Source organism: Lagopus muta, chromosome 1 (genome assembly GCF_023343835.1).
Source record: "Lagopus muta isolate bLagMut1 chromosome 1, bLagMut1 primary, whole genome shotgun sequence".
NCBI classification, from domain to species: domain Eukaryota; kingdom Metazoa; phylum Chordata; class Aves; order Galliformes; family Phasianidae; genus Lagopus; species Lagopus muta.
The window spans coordinates 59,207,820-59,219,950 of NC_064433.1; the positions used below are offsets into that span (position 1 = coordinate 59,207,820).

The 12,131-nt window shown below is 43.7% G+C and overlaps 1 protein-coding gene across 2 annotated transcripts in view; it reads left to right on the forward strand.

The window, feature by feature from the left end:
* The first annotated feature begins 567 nt into the window (after positions 1 to 567).
* The window catches only part of IQSEC3 (IQ motif and Sec7 domain ArfGEF 3), a 102,969-nt gene continuing 91,405 nt past the window's right edge, over positions 568 to 12,131 (forward strand). Inside the window, exon 1 of one of the 2 annotated variants that reach the window (XM_048927948.1) lies at positions 568 to 1,140. In XM_048927948.1, coding sequence (XP_048783905.1) covers positions 659 to 1,140 — 482 coding nt within the window. In that variant the 5' untranslated portion in view covers positions 568 to 658. The remainder of the gene's footprint in view (positions 1,141 to 12,131) is intronic. The other variant, XM_048927957.1, reaches the window with a different exon arrangement.

A 12,131-nucleotide genomic window follows, 5' to 3' on the forward strand; every position in this document is an offset into this window, starting at 1 on the left:
TTCCAACATTTATCTCCCTAGGTTCAGCTTTGGCCCCGCCTTCTGCACGTTAGCAAGATAAGCAAAAGAACACGAGCTCTGGGCAGACAAAACCAGCCCAAATCACGGTAGTCACTTCAGCACGACGGGAAGAAAAAAGAAGCAAGCAGCAAAGCAACATCTACAGATGCCGCTCGGGGGGGACAGGGCGCTGCAACAGGCTCTACGGCGGGCAGAGCCTCCAGGCGGAGCCCTCTCCCGCCGCACCTTCCCCTCGGCACCGGAGAGCGGACGGCCCCTCGGTCGCACGGCCCAACCCGCGCACCTCACCGCTGCCTGTATCCCCCTGCCCCCTGCGCGTGCGCGGCGGGTCGGGGCGGGGTCTGGGCGGCGGAACCCGCCCCTTTCTTCCCTCTCTCCTTCCCCCGTTCTCGCCGCGCGTGGTTCGTGGGGGCCCGGGCAGGCGCGGAGCCGCCGGGCTTTGCTCCCCGCGCGCGTGAGCGAGCGGCCGCTGGTCGCGCGTGCCCGCGCGCGTGCCCGTCGGTCAGGCGGGCGCGCGCGTTCGTGAGCGAGCGTGCGTGAGTGTGTGTGTGTGTGCGCGCGTGGGGCGGCCAGGCGCCTCCCCGCAACGCCGGAGCTCCGGCGGCCGGGCAGAGGGGCCCGGTCCGGCAGCCGGGGCATGGAGAGCCTGCTGGAGAACCCGGTGCGCGCCGTGCTCTACCTGAAGGAGCTCACCGCCATCGTGCAGAACCAGCAGAGCCTCATCCACACCCAGCGGCAGCGCATCGACGAGCTGGAGAGGCGGCTGGACGAGCTGAGCACCGAGAACCGCAACCTCCGCGGGCAGCAGCCGGCTCCCGCCGAGCCCCCCGCCGCCCCCGCGCCGCCCGCGGGCCCTCCGGCCGAGCAGCCCCCGCCGCCGCCACCGCCGCCGGGCCAGCCCGAGCCGCTCCAGCACCACCAACAGCTCCCGGCACCGCAGCCCGCGGGCAAAGCGGCGACCGCGGGACCGGGCCGGGCCGCCGGGCACCAGCATCTCGCCGCGCAGCCCCACCAGCACCCCGTCGAAAAGGACGGCAGGGAGAAGGGCTGCTGCTCCTCGCTGCTCCAGCACAAGGCCCCCCAGGCCATCGGGAAAGGCATCCTGAGCCGGAGACCGGAGTGAGTGAGGAGGGGAGAGGGGGCGGCGTGTGGGTGGGTGGGGAATCCCTCCTTGGGAGAGAGGGCAGAGCGGGGATCGGAGCCGGGCTCCGCCGCCGTGTGCAGGTGCGGGCGTCTGCGGGCCGCTCACCCGCGCTGCTCACACACAGCACCGTGCCCTCATTGACTGTCATAAATAAATCGGTCGCTGAGGAGGTGAGTGCGGTGCAGCCCAGGCGGCGAGAAGCCTTTGCTAAGGACAGCAGCTTCTGTTTGCCTTAAGTCACTGGTACCTGTCAAAAAGCCGTCATCCTGGGAAGGAAAATCCCCACTCCTTCCCGAGAGCTGGGATTTCCTGCCCTCACTGATGCAAGGGTGTTGGGTATGCATTATGCCACACGTGACGTGTGTGGGTTCAGAGAGGTATAGATGCTGTTCGTATGTTTGACGTATGCGATGCATCTCACACTTCTGTGTCGGTTGCCTTCATGTATGTATGTATGTTTTTCATGTATGTATGGCACCTGATACTGATCCAGGTCCTCAAAAGGACAAAGTATTTTTGCTGGTCTTTCCTCTCCAGTGAAGAAAGCTTCATACTAGAGCTGAATACTGATAATGCTCCCTGTGCATGCGTGTCTAGTAAACAAGGATGAGCATTCCTGATGATAGCCGGTGGAAAAAGCTACTGTTGGAGAGTCACATTTTCTTGAGTTACACATCCAGTATATGCCATCGGTTCACCAGCTGGTAATTACAGCTGTATGTTGAGGCACTTTGAAAGCAAGGGAATGTGTTCTGCTTGAATCCAGGTAGCAAAGTTAGGAAGAGAAGGAGCACAGTCTCTGATGTGGTTTCTTTTATGTAAGAAAGAAGTTAAAGTAAGTAGTAAAACTAGATCCACATTTCTTTACTAGAATGAGCCCTATTATTTTGCTTGTGGTCACGTCAAAAACGAATAAAGTATATGGCGCGATGTATAGAGTAAAATGTTTTCTGTATGTCTTTTGACACTTTAAATGAAAGGCCCCCTTCTCTCTCATGTTGGCTTTGAATGCGGCAGCATAACTATGACATGGAGCTTGATTTTCAGTTGGGGTTGAGTGGAGTTACAGCACTTCATAAAAGCATAGAGCATCTATCACATGATCCTTTGAAAATCATTGGAGAAATTACTATTAAGGAAATACTATTAAAGGATTATCTACAGTGAAGGCATGCTTGAATCCCAAAAGACAGGTCCGTGCTCCTAAAACACTGCACTGTGATGAATCAATGTCGCAATCACAACTTAAAGGGAATGTTCTGATTAATACAGAGAGAATATTGAGATAGGTGTGAGCATTTGCATTTGCAGGATCTGGCCCTTATTTAGCATGCAATGAATGAAGTTTTAAAAAGACATAGCATAGGGCCAGATCCAGAGCTCATGCCGAGTGCTGTAAATCCAGAATCCAGCTTAGTTTAAGTCACTCAAGTCAAAGCAGTAAGAAACCTGTGTAAAAATGCATGATCAACCTCATTGGTTCTTAAATAGTGAATCTCTGCAGTGAAGGCTCTGTTAGAAACATTGTATCAACAACAGCTTTCCTTTCTTCTGAACAGTTTCTAGCATACGTCATTAGGCAGATTGAGGAATCAATTTTTGTGCATGAGTCTAAATACCTCCTTATCTGAGATTTTTGCAGTGGGATTTGACTGAGGGAACAATTGCAGACCTTTCCTTCATATCCAGAGGCACAGAGATGTGCATTAAGAACACTGCTGATTGCTGACATTTCATACCGTAATCTGTATGATGGATGGATGGATGGATGGATGGATGGATGGATGGATGGATGGATGGAAGGATAGATAGATAGATAGATAGATAGATAGATAGATAGATAGATAGATAGATAGATAGATAGATAGATGTATCCTCTTTGTGGAAAGTCAGGGCTGATGCTGGGGATAACAGAGCAATCCCTGCAGCACTGCTCACTCAGGAAGATTAAAATAGATTGCTTCTGTTTCCTTCTATAGCTTAGGCAAACCAAAATCTTTGTGTAGAATGGCAAATTTGAGAGATGCAAAGTAGTCTACATTTCTCACTCCCGCAGGTTTCTTTCTTTTCCCCATTGATTGTATTTACTGAGTTTCATCCTTTCTCATCTCTGACTGTTAGAAGGATATCAAAGAGACTGCAAAATCTAACTTAACAGCAACTTGGATGTGGAGGATCTTTCACCACCTATTTGACAGCGTGCCCAGTATCCCTTGTGATCCAGCTGGCCAACCTGAGAGTTGTATTTTGGATTCTGTGTGACAGCAGGGGACTCATATTTTGATGCTTACACAGATTAGGTATCTGCGCTCCCTTCCTTCCTCCATAAAAATGAACATGTTTTTTCCCTGTATGATGAGCCCTGAAATTCAGTGTTCTCTATTTTTTCCCTTTAGCCTAGAGCATAGGAACTGCCTGTTCGCTACAGAAAATGGCCACTCTAAACAGAAGAGAAATTATATTTAACCTGATGAGACGCAGTGGCTGAAATTAGTGGTAAAAGCAGCACCCAGGCGGTGCCTGTCTGTAATGGAATTTCCTCTGCATCACAAAACACGGGGTTCTGGTCAGCGTGTTTAAATGTCCTAGTGATGCCCCTTCTCACTTCAGACACAGCGCAGGGGTTTTGCTCATTTTGAGCTCGGACTGAGCTTTTAATGCAGCCCAGCTCACCTGAAGATCTGGATAGAAGAGAAGAGCTGAGCTTTTGGGCACGCGTGACTATTCATGGGCAGTCTTCTGTAAGGGGCTTGCAAGAAAAAGCCACAACAGAAGCATCTCTTCTTTTAAGGGAAAGTTGAGTCTTATTTTCATTATTAGATTTCTTCAATAAGTTGTTGTTGTTTAAATGTATTTTTAAAAATACATCAATCATCCTCCAGAAGAGAAGAATTCCTGAGTTTTGCAGAGGCACGCTAATTGTTGCTGCGTACTGTGTGCGAGTGGTGGCACTGAGCTTACCTATGAAAGGAGAGACAAGCAGAAAGGTTTTGCAGAGATCCTCGGCGAGAATTAGGCTGATTATTATTCCACGGCATCTGTCTCTTTCTACCTTAGGAGTCTATTGCATAAGCACCTCACAGCTTTAAAAACAAAAAAATAAGGTCATTCGTCATGGAATGTTTTGCTTCAAAAATACAGGTTGCCAAATTAGCATAGCTTAAATCACCCTTACTAGGCAGCCTCTTGTCTTAAGGGACCATCCCAAGTGTCGTCAAATGTGAGTATAAATGTTCCTTCCCTTCTTTATCAGCAAACTACCTTCATTTCCAATCCTCGGTGCCGGTCATTGAGTATCAGAGAAGTGCCACAGGGCTGAATTCAGCACATTGACTCTAAACGGCCTGAATCCTGCAGTCTTTTTGTCGGTGAAACTCTCTCAATGGGAACTCTGCCTATGGAAGGACTTTGGATTTTAAGCCTATGCATTATCTGCAAAACTCACTTTGATTAATTCAATTACAATAATAGCCAGTATTCCATTATAGTTCTTTCCATTGAAAGGCACAGATGCAATTTATGAGCATTCTGTGTATCATCCCAGGTCTTCTCTCAACTATGTCACCAACACTGAAAACAAGGTGTAGAAGCAGTACAACATAAAGAAGCTAGATACTTCCTTTAAATTATTAGCCTGTGTTTGCTCTATAAGATAATCTCCTCATGCAAAACAAACTCTCAGAACTCTTAGAAGAATTTTTCTACAATTTTCCCAGAGGTCTTATAGCTCATATATATTTGCATTAGGTTGAAACCTCTTCTATTTTGGGTTGGGCTAGGATAGTATTTTTTATCTCAGTAGAGAGACGTACTTTAAAAGACAGTGTTAGACTCAGTTGGGTTTGTGGTCTGAGGCTGTTTGCTATATTTTTGTTTAATTTCAAAAGTTCAATTACGTAACTTTAAACTGAAGATGCTGCATATTCAGAGGTGCTGTTTTCCATAATTTTTTCCTTTTAACTATGCATTAATGTTCTATTCTATGGATTATCTCCAGGGTAAAGGCATTAGACAAAATCCCACTGATTTCAATGGATACTAACAATAACTGTAAATATTATGGCTTACTATTAACATATTTTGCTATATTTGCGCATTGCACCAGCAAAAAAAAAAAAAAAAAAAAGAAAAAAGAAAGGACAGAGAAACTCTGAATTGCTTCCATAGCCCGGATACCCATTCCTTTAACTCTGGGTGATTTGCCCTCTGCTTCCATTCTTTTAGATTCATATTTCCCCCACCCTATTTCAGAGTTCAATTCCCTTGAGGTTTCACACAGCAGAAATAGTTCCATTGGTGCTGCCCTGGGTTCTGCAGATCTCTGAGAGTGATGCACAGCTTCACCATCAAAAGTTATTTGGAGTACGTTGCTGTAAGCTGGTTTCAGATGACAGAGGTTTACATTGGCATAGCTACATAGATGCTAAAGCTCTGCTTAGGTGAGGCTGAAATAAAGATCACGATGAGATGCAAAAAAGAAAGTAGATTCTGTGTCCCATTTTAGTATTTGTACTGGTTCCATTCACGTGATAATCAGATGAAGACTTTCTTTATGGTATGAACACACCTGCGTCACATCTGCATCAGAGTTGGAAAAGTCCCAGGAAAAGAAATATGGAATTAATGATTCATAACAATATTATAAAAAATCACGGATGAAGAAAGAGAAGGAAAAAGTCGCAGTTTAGGAAGAGATCAGGATGAAATTACAGGCTTGAAATTGCTTGTAAAGATGGCATGAGGAATTCCACCCATGGGGACAGTACCTGTATGGTGCTCTGTAATATCCTGGATGGAGCAACACAGTATCAAGGCCTAAAAATACCATTATGGAAAATCTCTCTGGCTGTCTGGAAGTGTCACTGAGGTAGTAATAAGGCAGGAATCTGTGTGAAATACTGCCTAGTGCTGCTTTGGACAGATGCTGCTGGGTTCTGAGTCCTGAGCCCTGTTAGAGCAGAGCCTGTGGTCACAAGGACTCACACTGACCTTTCAAGAAGAGAAGCTGACACTGAAAGCAACAGCAAAGGATGTGCATTTTTAAATGCTTAAATGAAGGGGTGCAAATGCATTGTTTTGTTTTTCTTGTTGGGTAGAGAAAATGTTATGTCACTCAATTATATGTTCTATTGTAGCCAGGCTGCTCTTCTCTGGTAGCAAGGATGCCTTGTATACATTTTGTATTGGCCGACTTGGTGTCACTTCTGAGGGCAGATCCAAGGTTAGGGCTCATGAATGGACTTCAGGAGCAACGGACTCACATGGCAGCACTGTTAGCCATCAGAAGAATTCTTGCATGACCGTTTGGAATTTTTATAAAAGGAAAAATACCCCAAAATGAATAGGTATTAAAAGTGCCCTTGAGAATTCCTGCCAGGGACTCAGTGCCAGGTGACTGTTAGGCGGGCTGTTCCGTACTGTGCAGCACATAAGAGTGGAAGAACACCCGCTCTCAGGCTGCAACGAGCGACTGATATTTCCATGTCCTTCACAGAATGATGTGCACACAGGAATATACAGTTTAAGTGTGGTATGTAGTTTATGCATGCAGCAAATGGCTACTTATATGAGGCGTAGTACACATCCCCACCTATACCATACATGACATTATTTGCTTTCACTCTGAATAAGCTGCAGTAATCTTTGGATGCCTTTCTAGTGCTCTGATGACACCAGAGCAGAGCTTGTCACCTGGTACTTTGGTCTTTGCTTAGTTTTTGCTTGCTCTCTACTCATTCAAAATAACTGCTTACCTGATAAAGCAAAATTTCTGCAAGCAAAACAAACAGATTTGTTTAATTACAGTGATTTCTCTGTCCTGACCATTTAGATTTTATTTGTTCTGCCCTGGAATAAAAGTGGAAAGAGTAAAAAAGAGCTTTTAAAGTATTTTAAAAGAGTTTATCTTTCTGTACCTAGGGTTTCTACACCCTCTGCCTTTGCTGTTATTTTAACTATAATTGTTTTGTTGCCTTTTTTCCCCGTTTCCTTCTATTTTTCAGCAATGTTTTCTTTCTTTCTCTCTCTTTTTTTTTTTTTTTTTTTTTTTTTTTTTTTTTTCCCATTCACTCTCTGGAGTGAAATCTTTTGTTATTTCTCCATTTGAAAAACATTATAGATAGCCAGAAATATTCCTTTGCGAAACAGATGGAAAATATTTCATTTGCCACAAATTACCTGTAGCCTCTGATCATTACTTGGGCTGCGTTCCATAGAGCTCATGTAAGAGCACATGAGCAAATGAGAAGAGTTGTTTGTGGAGACATAGCCTGAAATGTGACCTTTTTTTTCTTTCTTTTTCATGCAATTTTAAAATTATATGTATTTTTTTCCCCCAGAGAAGGGTATCCTGAAACAAACTAGTAATATTCTTGTATTCATCTGTACTGCAGATTGCAATTTCATTTAGTAAGCTCTAGGTAAGAAAATGAGATTGGATTTGTTCTGCTCAATGGCCTTGTCGAAGAGGCAGAAAGATCTTTTAGTTAGAGGAGTCTTAGAATCAAAGTTCAATCCCTCCTAATATATTTTTAACAGACTTCTGATGCTGGACCGTCCCTTTCATCTCTGTATATTTTAAGATCTGTAGCAAAGCAACTGGGGATATATTGTTACAGATAGCAGTGGGCAGGCAGATCGGGAGCAGTCCTTTTTATACATTTCAGCATAGGAGGAAGCATAAATCTCCCGTTGCTGCTTGAATGTGTACTGCAAGGCAATACATATATTTGCACGTGTGAGATGGAATGTATTTGCATGAGCATTTGTCTAACGTGTCTGAGAGCAAAGTTGAAGCAGCACCTAGCTTCTGTGCTTGTTACATACAGAAAGGCAAATTGTTAGCTGGAGGAAATCAGCGTATCTTTGCTGACGTCAATACAGCAATGGGAATTTACATCACCTGAGGATCTGTACCAGATTTTGTGTATCTGTCCTCGCACACAAATACACACGCATCCTCTAGTGTAAATGAGTGTTGACAATAGCTATAGCGACTCATCTCAGAGATAGCATTGAACAATGAGAAAGCAGCATCCTGATTCTCCATGTCATAAGTTTGCAATGTTTTCCTATGGTATTTTAATTTGAGGTCAGAGTTTTGGTACTACAGAATTATAAAGATATATTTGTTCTATTTTGTAATGTGGTTTGTTTGGTTTTTTCTTTTCTTTTTTTTCCCCTGTCCTCTACTTTATGCGTGAACCCACAGTCTGCTTCTTATTCAGGTATTATTTTTATTGTCTTTGCTAAGATTGTGTTCATTGATCAGCTGTTATTTTCATGTACTCTGAAGTTATAACTTTCTGACAGGGATAGGACGGGATCAATATTTTCCGTGATTAGTCACATCTGAGCAGGGATGTTTTGGGGAAATTGAGCTGCTTTTGAAGAAAGAAAAAATGACAAAACTTGTCCTTCCTGCCCTCTTTTAGACAAGAACCAGGGGGGTCGATGAGCTGCAGAGCTAATGAAGCTTGGCTTCCAAAAGTCCTGTGTCATGGTGACGTTTTCTAATGCTTGACAAGATGTGAGTTCTGATCTAAGTTTCTCCAGGTGTTGAGGCTTTTAGAACGTCTCTCTCCAGCATGGACACTTCTGTGTAATGAGTTCAGTTCACTCTGAATCCTTTTCTGCAATGGAAACTACAAGCTCTCTTTCTTCCACCCCATCTGAGATCACTGTTACTCACTCAAACCTGGCTTAGTTACAAAGTAGGAACTAATGCACTAATTTTACAGAGCTGGTGTTCTATGTACGCCTTTTAAAAGTCTTGGAATATTAAAGTTACAAAGAATTGGGAAATTACTGTAGGAATCCAATGGGCACCTAGGTGGAGATCTACCATTGCCAAGTGGAGACTTGCTGCTCCTGGATTTGCATGTGAAGTTGGTGGATCATCTTAATGCACCTGCCAATATTTACATGGACATAAGCTGCTGGTTGAGACGATTGCTATCAAATAGTTTGATTTATATTTGCTGTAACACACTAAAGCATCTACATCTTTCTCAAGTGCAGTACAAAATTGACACTTAGAATGTTATGAATCTTAAGGAGTCTTGGGGTTTTCTTCAGTCTTTCTATACTTGGATGTTTTTTTCTCAAAATTCTGAACATTCTATTAACATTCAGGACCTTGCTGTCAATCTGTTTGTCTCTCTCATGTAGATTTCCAGGCAGTCCTCCAAAGTGTTTCACACTATTCTGGTCCAGTGAAGAGTTGTTCTGACAGTACTTCCTTCATCCTCAGCATTCTGCATCTTCATGCTGCTGTGCCTGTGTGGGCACCGCCTCTGTGGAACATTCTCAGATCTGCCTCCTGGAGAGGCACAGTTTTTGCCCTGAGGTCCCTTAGTGGACTTTATACATGGTGGCATTTTCCAAAAGAAATATAGATTATGACCTCTCTTCAGTTGTGGAAGCAACCTCAGACCTGTCCTTCCATGGTTTTACAACCCCCAAGAGAAATACTGTTTCTGTCTCTTTGGGGCTGTTCCAGGAAAAGTTTTGTCTCTGCAGTCATTTCAGCATTCTCACAAAGTCCTTCTCTTTCGTTTGACAGCTTTTAATTTACAAGTCTATTCCCAGTAGGACACCAATGAATTGCCCATGTCTGCCCAGGTACTCACATGGCCCCCTTCACCACAGTAACTGAGTATCTGGATTTGTCCTCAGGGATTGTTCTGATACCCACATACACTGGGTAACTAACCTTCATCTGAACTTGCAGAGAATTTGAGGAATCTTTCTGTTGCCTGATCATTCCTTGGTTCTCATGCCGAAGACTTTTCTTCAAGCAGTTTTCTTGTATAATGTCTTGTGCCAATAAATCTATATCCACTCAAACTCCTAAGATAGGTAGGCTGAATGGCTCTGATCAGTAATTTATACTACTTTGCAGTCCAGGTAAGTCTAAGAGCCAGATTCTATTATCACTTAAATGAAAATAGCTGAACTCACTTAACTATGTAGCTTCAAAGTTGAAGAGATGAGAGAGAACACTTGTATATATCATTGGATGTTATGGTTCTTCTGGAACTGCCTTATGTTCTATTACTGGGGCTAGTTAGTCTGAGTTAGCTATTAGTCTATCAGATTCTATGCATTCTTGCTGTATCAATCATTTGGGATGGCACAGCCAATAGCTGTAATGTTTCCCCCAAGAATTCATTACTCATTTGGGAAAATACTGATCTCCATGTTAGCTGCAGAAACATCCACTGCTGGTCCCTTGTTCCTGCCAAGAAAGGATTGAGTTTATCAAGCTGAATACATAAACTTCAGTAGACATGTTCTATCTGTAACTATTGTACCACATCTGTCGCCTATTTTACCATGGCTTTTATACAGCCAAGAGGACAGGGAATACCAGAGTGTGTCTTTGATGGATAAAAAGCATTGTCCCTCCCCTTCCCCCCCCCCAAAAAAAAAATCAGTCTCAAGATATTTAAAGGTATTTATCCCCCCGAAATGTGAAAGTATCTTCTTATTTTTTAAGAGAAGAATCAGATTCTGTTTGCTTTACAGATCAGTAGAAGAGGAAAGACTAGTGACAAGGGAAGGTGAGAAGAAGAGGATGAGAGGAGTCTACAGCGTGTCTCTACACTGCTGTAGGCAACCTTGAGGCTGGTTCTTGATCCATATTATCTTGCTCTTCAAATCCCAAGCTTGAAAACAAGTCTGGAGCATTGCCTCAGGACCACGGGTGCATGCATCTACATACTCTCCAACTCCATGCAGCAGTCGTAGAATAGAATATACCACTCTTCTGGGTCCTGCAGAAGTTGTCTGTGCAGGGAGATATAAACCAACAAAAGGGAGATACAAACCAAGAAAAGAGGGCAGCAGCATGGCAGAGTTGGAAGGATAATGACAAAGGGCCCACTGGAAACTAGAATGCAGGAGTACCAGAAGCTCCAGAAACCTTATCCTGTAGAGGCTGGTGAGTTTTCAAATGCTTGGTTCATTTATGTGTATGACTGTAATGATACCTTAATGTAGGTAGGGGGAGAGAGGGAATGACAGGGGTTTATGTTCTATTTTCATGAGGCTTCCTACTCAGGAATAATAAACAACACATAGTGAACATTATGCTTAACAAATACTAACTGGTTGAAGGTAACTTCCCAATCTGTGAGTCCTGTGCTCAAGGAAGGAACACACTACTGTAAGCCCACAGTGTATATGACTAGTTCTCATCACTGTGGGATGTGAGCCCTGCTTTTCAGGACAGATGTTGGGGACCTTACCCACCTATGTCCCTTCACAGGCTGCACACACAATCAATTAGGGTATTATTCCTGTTCACATGCTGGTGAAAATCTGTCATCATTTTCCTCTCACTGTTTTGTCTAATTGACAGCAGGGCACATTCTTAATTGTCTTCCTATTGTGAAGTTATTTTCTCTTTTGTGACATTGTTTTGAGATGCTAGAAAGTCCTCACTGAACAGTTCACATCCCAGTACCTCAAGCACAAATGACAATACGGCTTACAAAGCAGTAAGGAATCAGAGTTGTTATGCTGCCGGCTTCATTACAAACTACAGCAGCCAACTCTCGTATCTTATACCACAAACAGCTGCATTTCAGAGATGAGCATATTTACACATATATACACATTTTATATAGTGCTTTGGGAAATAATGCACTTGTTTGCAAGTGGGATACTGTCAGCGTATTTTCTTACCAAAGTCTAAAATGGCAGCATGTAGCAACTATGTAATCTTTTCTTCTAGCACACTGCTCACCATGACAAGATCTTGCTGCAAGATGATAACAGAAAGACCATGCAAGAATAAGTAATAATAATACCACTAACACTTCTGCATTACCCTTTTATCAGTAGACCCTTCAGTACTTACAGAGGCAGTCCTCATTTTACAGAAGAGGATGAAGAGATGGAAAATGTTTTGCTTGAGTTCACATGGCTATCCAAAGCTGAGAGTAAAACCTGTATCCCAGGG